Source organism: Nerophis ophidion, linkage group LG11 (genome assembly GCF_033978795.1).
Source record: "Nerophis ophidion isolate RoL-2023_Sa linkage group LG11, RoL_Noph_v1.0, whole genome shotgun sequence".
In the NCBI taxonomy this organism is placed as follows: Eukaryota; Metazoa; Chordata; class Actinopteri; order Syngnathiformes; family Syngnathidae; genus Nerophis; species Nerophis ophidion.
The window spans coordinates 16,156,891-16,170,432 of NC_084621.1; the positions used below are offsets into that span (position 1 = coordinate 16,156,891).

General features: G+C 38.7%; 1 protein-coding gene and 1 long non-coding RNA gene across 4 annotated transcripts in view; both read left to right on the forward strand.

Annotated features, from left to right (window-relative positions):
* The window catches only part of dhdds (dehydrodolichyl diphosphate synthase), a 31,195-nt gene extending 22,915 nt beyond the window's left edge, over window positions 1–8,280 (forward strand). The window contains exon 9 of one of the 3 annotated variants that reach the window (XM_061915166.1): window positions 7,838–8,280. In XM_061915166.1, coding sequence (XP_061771150.1) covers window positions 7,838–7,888 — 51 coding nt within the window. In that variant the 3' untranslated portion in view covers window positions 7,889–8,280. Of the gene's footprint in view, window positions 1–2,174; window positions 2,722–7,552; window positions 7,604–7,837 lie in introns of those variants that run through there. The other 2 variants (XM_061915167.1, XM_061915165.1) reach the window with 2 other exon arrangements.
* A 462-nt stretch (window positions 8,281–8,742) lies between these two features.
* Window positions 8,743–13,542, forward strand: part of LOC133561701 (uncharacterized) — a 7,154-nt gene continuing 2,354 nt past the window's right edge. Inside the window, exons 1-3 of the long non-coding RNA XR_009808760.1 lie at window positions 8,743–8,887; window positions 11,700–11,717; window positions 11,811–11,837. This is a non-coding gene — a long non-coding RNA (uncharacterized LOC133561701). The remainder of the gene's footprint in view (window positions 8,888–11,699; window positions 11,718–11,810; window positions 11,838–13,542) is intronic.

Below are 13,542 nucleotides of genomic sequence, written 5' to 3' on the forward strand. Positions count from 1 at the left end.
AATGGTAACACTCCAATAAGTTTTTCAACTTTTTTAAGTCGGGGTCCACGTTAAACAATTCATGGTAAGGTGACATTGAAACATGGCACCGGATTAGCTGCCCATGCCTATTTTTGAACCTGAAAATAAGGAGGATGAGCTACTAGTTTTACAAGCTGTGTGCTTAACAAATCCTGCTCTAGCGAAACACTGTAAGCATCAGCAGCATCATCATCATTGGGGCAGTCTAGCTCGGTTTGTAGATTGGCTATGCCAGCAACTTGAAGGTTCCGGGTTCGATTCCCGCTTCCGCCATCCTAGTCACTGCCGTTGTGTCCTTGGGCAAGACAAGCTCCCAGTGCCACCCACACTGCTATAAATGTAACTTTGATATTGGGTTTCACTATGTAAGAGCGCTTTGAGTCACTAGAGAAAAGAGCTATATAAATATAATTCACTTCACTTCATCATGTAGCTTAAGAAACTCAGCTCGCTGCAGCCAAAACAAAACCACAGGACATGATCATTTTCCCATCAGATTTCTCAGAAAATCACATTCCAGCGATACATGCCTACTGTACCTGAGTGATTACATCAGGCCAGAGATAGACGTGGTCAATGTGCTCTGCAATTCACATTAAAGGCCTACTGAAAGCCACTACTAGCGACCACGCAGTCTGATAGTTTATATATCAATGATGAAATATTAACTTTGCAACACATGCCAATACGGCCGGTTCAGTTTAGTAAATTGCAATTTTCAATTTCCCGCGAAGTATCCTGCTGAAAACGTCGCGGAATGATGACGCGTGACGTCACCGGTTGTAGCGGACATATTCTTCCAGCACCGATCACGGCTAAAAGTCGTCTGCATTAATCGCATAACTACACAGTATTCTGGACATCTGTGTTGCTGAATCCTTTGCAATTTGTTCAATTAATAATGGAAACTACAAAGAAGGAAGATGTAGGTGGGAAGCGGTGTATTGCGGTGTTTCTTTGTTTACATTCCCAAAGCTTTACTGTGGATCAGAGCGGTCAAGCGAACATAGTTCCCGACCACATGTCAACCGGCAGGTTTCGGTGAGAAAATTGTGGTAATAAGTCGGCTCTTACCGTAGACATGAGCGGAGCTTGCGTCCTCCTGCAGCTGCGGACTCTCTTACCTCCTCCCACCGGACACACTGGCGGTCACCACACCCGTGGCCACACCCCTCCGACTTTCAGGTACCATATAATCTCACTAAAATACTAGTAACACAATAAGAAGATAAGGGATTTTCCAGAATTATCCTAGTAAATGTGTCTAATATCTGTACAACCATATAATCTCACTAAAACACTAGTAACACAATAAGCAGATAAGGGATTTTCTAGAATTATCCTAGTAAATGTGTCTAATAACATCTGTACGACCATATAATCTCACTAAAACACTAATAACACAATAAGCAGATAAGGGATTTTCTAGAATTATCCTAGTAAAGGTGTCTAATAACATCTGAACCGCTCCCACTGCCCTCGCCTTTTTTTTTTCTAGTCCTTTACTCCCACTTTCCTCATCCACGAATCTTTCATCCTCGCTCAAATTGATAGGGAAATCGTCGCTTTCTCTGTCCGAATTGCTCTAGCTGCTGGTGGCCATGATTGTAAATAATGTTCAGATGTGAGGAGCTCCACAACCCGTGACGTCACGCGCACATCGTCTGCTACTTCCGGTACAGGCAAGGCTTTTTTATTAGCGATCAAAAGTTGCGAACTTTATCGTCAATGTTCTCTACTAAATCCTTTCAGTAAAAATCTGGCAATATCGTGAAATGATCAAGTATGACACATAGAATGGACCTGCTATCCCCGTCATTTCAGTAGGCCTTTAACTTTCACTATCTTAGCGGTGAAACAGCAGCAGCTCACCGCCTCAATATGTCAATAAAGCAGCATGAATGGGCCGTGAAAATAAATGTACTCTGTTAGCACTCATAATAATATTGTTAGGTCACGAGATGTAAATGTAGTATTGTTGGTTTGTGGATGTTTTTCTTAGTTGGCTCTATTAGCTGCATTGTTATAGTTTAGAATACAGAAACAAAAATGATAAACGTGTTCTTGTCTTACATAAGGTTTGTGAACGATAGACAACATTCCCAAAGCGCAGTTCAATTTTAAACACGGTTATGGTCTTGCACGTATCCCAGAGCGCACGAGACCTCCACCGAGAGCACCAGGCCCTCCAGCAGCTGGAGTCGGACCGCGCCTGTGTCGCCGAGCACCTGCATCGTCACGGCAACGGGAAGCCCGCAGACGGCCACCGGAGGCAGGAAGCGTTGTCGCGCTACACCGCCCGCCGCCAAGAGCGAGTGCAAGTCTTCATCAAGGTGCTCAAGGAGAAGAGAGACTCTTTCTTTACCGACTTAGAAGCTGTGCCTCCATGTTGAAGTGGAGCCCCCATCCTGCCGCCGCATCCTCCCTTCCAGAGACGGAGTTGTGTAGATGATGAAGAAAAAGAATCACTAGAGACACGTTTCATCTTTGGTTGGTCAACTTCACCCCTATGGGGCTGTAGAGTTACTGTGATATTTATGATCCATTTTAAAATGTCTGGTCTTTCAAACGCATGCAGTGATGTGTTGGTGGTGTGACTTGTTGCCAGCACAGCTAAGTGTCAAGCCAATATTCTGATCAATAACTACATTTTGACCAGCTTCATGAACAAATTAAAGTGATTGCTGATTGCCAAACAATCATATGACTCAAGAATTCTTACCAATATTTTAATACGATTTAACTGACGCTTTAAACACCATTTGCACTATTTAGACTAGTGAGGAATTACAGTATTTCCTTGAATTGCCGCCAGGGCGCTAATTAATTTAAAACCTCTTCTCACGCCGGCGCTTACCAAAGGCATGCGGTAAATTTAGGCCTGTGCTTAAAAATTTGAGTGTGATGTAAGGATACCATCATGAAAAGCACATTTAATAAACATTTTTTATTATGGTCTTACCTTTACTTATAAAAGAAGTCCATGTGCAGCTCCTTCTGATCAAAAGCATCGATAACTTTTTTATAGAAGTCTTCCTTATCTTTTTTCAGTTTTAAAAGTCTCTCTGTCTCGATGGAGATCTTCCTTTATTACCTCCTGCTTCGATTGAAAGTCCAGTTTAGAAAACTGTTTTATTTTAGATATGTAATCCTCCATGTTAAAAGTGCAAGCGAGAGGAAAAAATAAACACACGCTGCTCACTCTTGCTGCTTGTTGTCACTTCTTCTGCAGCCGAGTAGTCGCAAGAAGGATCACTAGCGCCCTCTACCACCAGGAGGCGGGAGTCATTTAATGACTCATATTTGACACACGCAGCTACGGTATATTAATAAAACATAGCTGCTTACTGTTCTTTTTAGCATATTCAATAGCTTGGACCTTAAATCCTACTGAATAGCTCTTAATCTTCTTCCCTTTATGCGATTTCAAATGATTGAAATCAGCCTCCTCCATTTTGAAAATGATGACAGGTGAAGTGTCACTCGTGACGTGACGAGTTTGACCCGGCGTAAATTCTAGACATGCGCTAATAAAAATAATATTTTGCGAAACGAATTTGACCCGGGCCCTGTGATGAGGAGGCGACTTGTCCAGGGTGTACACCGCCTTCAGCCCGATTGTAGCTGAGATAGGCACCAGCGCCCCCCGCAACCTCAAAGGGAATAAGCGGTAGAAAATGGATGGATGGAAGGAGTTTGACCCGGCAGTAATTCTAGGCAGGCGCATACTATATACCCGGTGACAATTCAAGGAAATACGGTAACACCAAGAGCATATATATATATATATATATATATATATATATATATATGCGGGTACTTTCCTGGCCCGCCTGCAGTCCAAACCTGTCTCCCATCAAAAATGTGTGGCACATTATGAAGCGTAAAATACGACTGCGTAGAACGACTCTTTTTGAACACTTTCAAAGCTTCAACAATTAGTTTCCTCAGTTCCCCAAACGTTTATTGAGTGCTGTTAAAAGAAAAGGTGATGTAACACAGTGGTGAACATGCCCTTTCCCAACTACTTTGGCACGTGTTGCTGGCATCAAATTTTAAAGTTAATGATTATTTGCACAAAAAAAAAATGTTTATCAGTTTGAACAACAAATATGTTGTCTTTGTAGCATATTCAACTGAATATGGGTTGAAAATGATTAGCAAATCATTGTATTCTGTTTATATTTACATCTAACACAAATTCCCAACTCAAATGGAAACGGGGTTTTTAAAAAAGAACAGAGATTTTAAAAGATGTCATCAATGCCACTTGCTTCTTCGCCAAACAGCAGCTGGCGTTTCGTGGAAATGATGAGAGTAGGAGCTCTGCTAATCGCAGCAAATGTGTTGAACTCTTATAAGACTTTTAAAACTGAAGGAAGTGAAAGAGGACTTTTCCCAGAAAGTGACGGCTATTTTTATCCAGAAGGACCGGCCGGCGCATGGACTTCATTTATAAGGTAAGAAGCGATAACATTATTTTTCTTTCTTTTGTAATGAAATGCGCATTTTGTGGGTGACAGTTTGTATGTGTAAAGAATGCAGGAATTAAGCATTTCTTTCTGTGTCTTTCTGGCCATCTCCGGGTGTAAATTGGCTGTCAAAGTTGACCAATTTCTTGGTGTATGGCCACAACCTTCTAGATGGGTAGGTTGTGAGTTCAAACCCCCGCTGAGTCATACCAAAGACTATAAAAATAGGAGCCATTACCTCCCTGCTTGGCACTCAGCATCAAGGGTTGGGAATTGGGGGTTAAATCACCAAAAATTATTCCCGGGCGCGGCCACTGCTGCTGCTCACTGCTCCCCTCACCTTGCAGGGGGTGATCAAGGGTGATGGGTGGAATGCAGAGAATAATTTCACAACACCTAGTGTGTGTGTGACAATCATGGGTACTTTAACTTACTATCCAGGTGTGAGGCATGGTTTATACCAGGGGTCACCAACGCGGTGCCCGTGGCCACCAGGTCGCCCGTAAGGACCAGATGAGTCGCCCGCTGGCCTGTTCTAAAAATAGCTCAAATAGCAGCACTTACCAGTGAGCTGCCTCTATTTTTTTTTTTTTTTTTTTATTTACTAGCAAGCTGGTCTCGCTTTGCTGGACATTTTTAATTCTAAGAGAGACAAAACTTAAATAGAATTTGAAAATCCAAGAAAATATTTTAAAGACTTGGTCTTCACTTGTTTAAATAAATTAATTTATTTTTTTACTTTGCTTCTTATAACTTTCAGAAAGACAATTTTCGAGAAAAAATACAACCTTAAAAATGATTTTAGGATTTTTAAACACATATACCTTTTTACCTTTTAAATTCCTTCCTCTTTATTCCTGACAATTTAAATCAATGTTCAAGTAAATTTATTTTTTTATTGTAAAGAATAATAAATCCATTTTAATTTAATTCTTCATTTTAGCTTCTGTTTTTTGACAAAGAATATTTGTGAAATATTTCTTCACACTTATGATTAAAATTCCCCCAAAAATATTCTGGCAAATCTAAAAAATCTTTAGAAAAAAATTTAAATCTAATTTCAAAGTCTATTGAATTTCTTTTAAAATTTTTGTTCTGGAAAATCTAGAAGAAATAATGATTTGTCTTTGTTGGAAATATAGCTTGGTCCAATTTGTTATATATTCTAACAAAGTGCAGATTGGATTTTAACCTATTTAAAACATGTCATCAAAATTCAAAAATTAATCTTAATCAGGAAAAATTACAAATGATGTTCCCTAATTTTTTTTTAAATTTTTTTTCAAAAAGATTCGAATTAACTACTTTTTTCTTCTTTTTTTCGGTTGAATTTTGAATTTTAAAGAGTCGAAATTCTGCGATGAGGTGGCGACTTGTCCAGGGTGTACCCCGCCTTCCACCCGATTGTAGCTGAGATAGGCGCCAGCGCCCCCCGCGACCCCAAACGGAAATAAGCGGCAGAAAATGGATGGATGGATGGAAGAGTCGAAATTGAAGATAAACTATGTTTCAAAATTAAATTTAAATTTTTTCCCCCTCTTTTCTCCTCTTTTAAACCGTTCAATTAAGTGTTTTTTTCATCATTCATCCTCTACAAAAAAACCTTCCGTAAAAGGAAAAAAAATGTAAGACGGAATGACAGACAGAAATACCCATTTTTTATGTATATAGATTTGATTATTAAAGGTAAATTGAGCACATTGGCTATTTCTGGCAATTTATTGAAGTGTGTATCAAACTGGTAGCCCTTCGCATTAATCAGTACCCAAGAAGTAGCTCTTGCTTTCAAAAAGGTTGCTGACCCCTGGTTTATGACCTACTATTAACTTTCACTATCTCAGCGGTGAAACACCAGCAGCAGCAGCTCACCGCCTCCACATGTCAATATAGCAGCATAACTGTGCCAAATGATTATTTTTTTCAATCTGATTCATCACATTTGGGAATTTGGCGAAATTACTTGCTGGCATTATTACAATTTGCTTCAAGAAAAAGACCCCTTTTTGGAGACACCATTTTATTTTCAGAATGTCATTCAGGAACATTTGACTAAAATGAGACTATGTCTCCCGGCTGGCTTGGGAACGCCTCGGGATCCCCCAGGGAGGAGAGGGAAGTCTGGGCTTCCCTGCTTAGGCTGCTGCCCCCGTGACCCCCACCTCGGATAAGTGGAAGAAGATGGATGGATGGAAACAGTTTTACTGCATTTTGGACATAAATACCACAACTTTTATTGACCTCTCGTCCAAAGAAACTGTGATCAAACATGTCTATAAAAAATACAATTGCTGGTTTCCCCGAGCTGCTAAAAATACCACTGCGGTTGTTGTATGAGCTCTAGGCCAGTGGTCCCCAAACTTTTTGTACAAACCCTGTTTCCATATGAGTTGGGAAATTGTGTTAGATGTAAATGTAAACGGAATACAATGATTTGCAAATCATATTCAACCCATATTCAGTTGAATATGCTACAAAGACAACATATTTGATGTTCAAACTCATAAACTTTTTTTTTTTTTTGCAAATAATAATTAACTTATAATTTCATGGCTGCAACATGTGCCAAAGTAGTTGGGAAAGGGCATGTTCACCACTGTGTTATATCAACTTTTCTTTTAACAACACTCAATAAACGTTTGGGAACTGAGGAAACTAATTGTTGAAGCTTTGAAAGTGGAATTCTTTCCCATTCTTGTTTTATGTAGAGCTTCAGTCGTTCAACAGTCCGGGGTCTCCGCTGTCGTATTTTACGCTTCATAATGCGCCACACATTTTCCATGGAAGACAGGTCTGGACTGCAGGCGGGCCAGGAAAGTACCCACACTCATGGCTTGGCATTGTCTTGCTGAAATAAGCAGGGGCGTCCATGATAACGTTGCTTGGATGACAACATATGTTGCTCCAAAACCTTTATGGACCTTTCAGCATTAATGGTGCCTTCACAGATGTGTAAGTTACCCATGCCTTGGGCACTAATACACCCCCATACCATCACACATGCTGGCTTTTGAACTTTGCGCCTATAACAATCCGGATGGTTATTTTCCTCTTTGTTCCAGAGGACACCACATCCACAGTTTCCAAATATAATTTGAAATGTGGACTCGTCAGACCACAGAACACCTTTCCACTTTGCATCAGTCCATCTTGGATGAGCTCGGGCCCAGTGAAGCCGGCAGCGTTTCTGGGTGTTGTTGATGAATGGCTTTCGCTTTGCATAGTAGAGTTTTAACTTGCACTTACAGATGTAGCGACCAACTGTAGTTACTGACAGTGGTTTTATGAAGTGTTCCTGAGCCCATGTGGTGATATCCTTTTCACACTGATGTCTGTTTTTGATGCAGTACCGCCTGAGGGGATCAACGGTCCGTAATATCATCGCTTACGTGCAGTGATTCCTTCAGATTTTCTGAACCTTTTGATGATTTCACGATAATTAAAAATTTTTTATTTTGGTTTCATCTGACCACATGACATTCTCCCAATCCTCTGCTGTATCATCCATGTATCCATTTTGGTATCAACTCAACTTGTGGTGTTTGGAGGAAGAAGAATACTGAGTTGCATCCCAAGAACACCATACCTACTGTGAAGCATGGGGGTGGAAACATCATGCTTTTGGGCTGTTTTTCTGCTAAGGGGACAGGACGATTGATCCGTGTTAAGGAAAGAATGAATGGGGCCATGTATCGTGAGATTTTGAGCCAAAACCTCCTTCCATCAGTGAGAGCTTTGAATGGTTGACCAAATACTTATTTTCTAAATAAATTCTTTAAAATTCCTACAATGTGAATTCTTGGATTTTTTTTCCCACATTCTGTCTCTCACAGTTGAAGTGTACCTATGATGAAAATTACAGACCTCTGTCATCATTTTAAGTGGGAGAACTTGCACAATCGCTGGCTGTCTAAATACTTTTTGGCCCCACTGTATATTTTCTTTTTAAATTTCTTGCGCGGCCCGGTGGTTGGGGACCACAGCTCTAGGCCACACCACGCATTTATACAAACCACTAAACGTATCTACACTTTCTAATAAGACGCCTAAATCCGTCTTTAGTAATTATCTGTAGATATATGTTGGTTGTATTTGTCAATTGACTTATATAATGCGTCCACTTTCTTCTAAACATTCGTCTTCAAGCCTCGCGTCGACAACACCACAGCGTCGATAACAAAAAAAGGGGGTGGGACCTGCTGGACACGTGACGTGGGCTGGGCCAATGGGAAGCGTCGTCTCGGCAAACCGGTTGAAACCGGTCGTGTGCTTACATTCGCTGCTATAAAGTGCGGAAACATTGCTGGGCTGCACATGCGCCATTTTTTAGCAGCTGCCCGCCCGAAAATACTTTTCACGCCCGCGTTTTCACGTTTCTCAACATGGCTAAAGCAAAGGTAAGGGTTTGAATTTGTTTTTTTTTTTTTTACTTTTTTTTTCCATTTCTAAAAAAGGCTGGTGGTGTTTTTTTTTTTTTTTTTCACCGAGCGGGTTTTACGGCTTCATCGCCATGACAGCAGCCAGTGGAGCCTAAATCCCACTTTTTGGACGAATTTTAATGCGTTTCTTGGCCATCACGTTATTATTGGCGTCAATTGCACTATTAATATTACATTTGTGGCGCATTTCCGACTGCCAGTCAAAATGTTGATTTAAGCGCCAGAAGACATCGGGAAGACGGGGGGAAGGGCGGCGGGGTCACGTGACGTATTTTGTTTGTTTTCCTCGCGCGTTTAATATATTCTGATGCAATTTATAATATTACGGCGTTTGCGTTCAAATTGCAACATTATCCAAGTAGAGCGTTTACTCGTCAGTATTACGGTGACGTATTGTTTTAAATCTGGGGGATGTTTACGGCGGCCTAAAAATTTGGCGGCTCGATACGGTTCTTGCCGGCGGGAAAAAAAAAAAGATGTAAACGTCCACACGGTGGTTTTGATCAAGAAACGTCGTGGAATCGCTGCGTTAAAAATAGTTTAGCAGATTAGGAACATCGGGGTTTTCTTGGGTTTCCGCGCGCCAAGATACAAAACAAAAGGCAACTGTCATGGCGCCAACGCGTTGTCATGGCAACAGCCCACCCCCCCCTATTTGAATTCAAATAAAGGCGCGAAGTTCAGGATGCATGTCGGACCACAACAGTTGGCATTTCGCTCTCGGTCGTCAGTCAATGTGTAAACTAGGGGTGTGGGGAAGAACCTATTCGATTATGAATCACTATTTAGAATCGATTCTCTTTTTTTTTTTAAATCCGATTAAAAAAAAAAAATCTATTAATCCAACAAAACAATACACATCAATACTATAACAATGCAGTTATTTCCAAAACCAAACCTGACCCAGCAACACTCAGAATTGCAATTGAAAGGAGACACAAAATAAACCAAAAGTAGTGAAACAAAAATGAATATTATCAACAACAGTATCAATATTTTTTTTTCTTAATATATCAATCCAACAAAGCAATACCATAACAATGCAATTATTTCCAAAACCAAACTTGACCCAGCAACACTCAGAATAGCAATAAACAGAGCAATTGAAAGGAAACACAAAATAAACCAAAAGTAGTGAAACAAAAATGAATATTATCAACAACAGTATCAATATTATTTTTTCTTAATATATCAATCCAACAAAGCAATACCATTACAATGCAATTATTTCCAAAACCAAACCTGACCCAGCAACACTCAGAATAGCAATAAACAGAGCAATTGAAAGGAGACACAGAATAAACCAAAAGTAGTGAAACAAAAATGAATATTATCAACAACAGTATCAATATTATTTTTTCTTAATATATCAATCCAACAAAGCAATACCATAACAATGCAATTAATTCCAAAACCGAACCTGACCCAGCAACGCTCAGAACTGCAATAAACAGCAATTGAGAGGAGACACAGAGCAAACCAAAAGTAGTGAAACAAAAATGAACATTATCAACAACAGTATCAATATTATTTTTTTCTTAATATATCAATCCAACAAAGCAATACCATAACAATGCGATTAATTCCAAAACCAAACCTGACCCAGCAACACTCAGAACTGCAATAAACAGAGCAATTGAGAAAAGACACAAACACGACACAGAACAAACCGAAAGTAGTGAAACAAAAATGATTATCAACAACAGTATCAATATTAGTTATAATTTCAGCATAGCAGTGATTAAAAATCCCTCATTGACATTATCATTAGACATTTATAAAAAAAAAAAAAAAAGCACAATAGTGTCACAGTAGCTTCTTAATCAATTATTATTTATTTAGCCCTAAATCACTAGTGTCTCAAAGGGCTGCACAAACCACAAGGACATCCTCATATACCCATATAAGGGTAAGGAAAACTCACCCCAGTGGGACGTCGGTGACCGTGACAATGATAGCTATGAGAAACCTTGGAGAGGACCGCATATGTGGGAAACCCCCTTCTCATAAACTTGACAACAAACCGTGTCCAATATTTTCACAAAGATAGAATACCGTATTTCCTTGAATTTCCGCAGGGTATATAGTATGCGCCTGCCTTGAATTACCGCCGGGTCAAACTCGTGACGTCACGAGTGACACTTCCCCTGTCATCATTTTCAAAATAGAGGAGGCTGATTTCAACACCGGTAATCTGAAATCGCATAAAGGGAAGAAGATTAAGAGCTATTCAGTAGGATTTAAGGTCCAAGCTTACATCACACTAAAAATTTTACGCATGCCTTTGGTAAGTGCCGGAGTGAGAAGAGGTTTTAGAATAATTAATGCATGCTTACTTTTACCGCATGCCTTTGGTGAGCGCAGGAGTGAGAAGAGGTTTTAAATTAATTAGCGCCCCGGCGGCAATTCAAGGAAATACGGTAAGTCATATTTTTGGTTCGTTTAATAGTTAAAACTAATTTACATTATTGCAATCAGTTGATAAAACTTTGTCCTTTACAATTATTAAAGATTTAAAAAAATATATATACTACTCTGCTAGCATGTCAGCAGAGTGGGGTAGATCCTGCTGAAATCCTATGTCTTGAATGAATACAGAATAGTTTTGAATCGAAAAAATATCGTTTTTGAATCGAGAATCGCGTTGAATCAATATGTAATCGAATCGCGACCCCAAGAATTGATATGGAATCGTGGGACACCAGAGGATTCGCAGCCCTAGTGTAAACCCTTTTTAACTTTGTTTTTCTTTTCTTCTTTTTCTTTTCAGTCATCTTCCACCGCCGAGGTTTGTACAAATCCACATAATTAATAATGTGAAAGTCATATCTGTGTATAATAATTGTGGGTTTACATTTTTGTCTTCTTTTTCTCCCCACAGAGACGAGTTTCCCAGCGCCTCTTAGCGGTAACGACACGTTTAGATACATCCTTCTTTTAAAAAAAAAAAAAAAAAAGGTTCTTCGTCTTTGTCAACACCAGTTGCTCACTGACAATGTGTTCTTAGAAGCAGCTTTTTACAAACACATTCAAATATCCATACAATCTCAATATTTTATTTTACAAAAATGGCAAATATCCACTGCGATGAGGTGGCGACTTGTCCAGGGTGTGCACCGCCTTCCGCCCGATTGTAGCCGATATAGGCATCCGCGACCCCAAGGGGAATAAGCGGTAGAAAATGGATGGATAGGCAAAAACTATGTCAGGGGTGTCCAAACTTTTTCCACTGAGGGCCGCACACGGAAAAAATTCATTTTCAAACCATAACAAAATATATATATATTTTTTAATCCTAGGGCTCCTGTGGAGCATAGAGGGTCTCAGCCACTAAAATGCTAAAAAAAATAAGTCAAATTATTATTTTTTATTTAATGCTTACAGTAAATCGCTGTATCAACTTGAGGTTGATATAAAGTAAAACCAATAAGGTTTTATGCCTTTTCCGTCAGACAACTTTGTTTTTTAATAGTAAAACTGAAATATGCAGTATTTAGATATATAGATGGTACTTTATTGATTCCTTCAGGAGAGTTCCTTTATTTAGCAATTAAAGCCCTCAAAGATCAATAATGCAGGACACCATTGATATTAATTATTTGATATTTTTGAATGATCACAGTGAAAAGTTAAATAAAATCCTACTAAATATATTTGAGATCCGAAAGGTTCCCCACTCATAAAGTGATACATTTTTATTAGTTTTTTTTTTTTTTTTTACTTTTAACACTTAAATTTTAAGGTCAACTTCCGATATATCTGTCGATTTTAAGTTTGAACAATTATTTTGTTTGTTTTATGCTCTTTTGTCAAAACTTTGATTTTTTTTTTTTTATATGGCAACCACACAACATATGCAATATTTTTTCCACATAAAACATTTTAAAGTGATAATTTTTAAGTAATAATTCATTATAACATTGATTTTTTTTGTCCTTTTTTTTGAGCAATGGAATAAAAAGAAAATAAAGACAGCTTTGTGTCAACATTGCCACTTTTTCTCATTACAGTTCACCTCATTCCACTTTTTTAAAATTTTGCAATACAATCAGTTTTGCAATTTTTGCAGAATGTGTGGCGGGCCGGTAAACGATTAGCCGCGGGCTGCACTTTGGACACCCCTGCTGTATTTAATAGATAATTGATCAAGTTTAGTGTGGAAGTAAAGTGCAATAATAGCTTATTGAGTCATGAGGTATGTGTACAAATATTAGGAGTCTAAAAATATAAACAGAAAGTTTTATAATGTTAAATTAAGTGCAGGACATAAACCAAGCAGCAACATATTACATCCTGATAAGTCATGATAATATTAAAGACTCATCAATGCGTTCATGCAACCAAAGACAAGAAAATATAAACAGTCTTAACAGACATTTTTTGTCGTCAGACACAGTTTTCAGTATATTTAGATGCAATCTTTACCTAGTCATAACATGATATATATATATATATATTTTTTTTTTTTATTGAATAATGTTAAAAGGAAATAAGCAGATAAAAACATGCTATTGCAGTCATGAAGAATGAGCAACATAAATCACATGAAGTGTGTTTAAACTTTAACTTAAGTACCAATGACACATGGTCTGGTGAAATTTGTGCTCTGCATT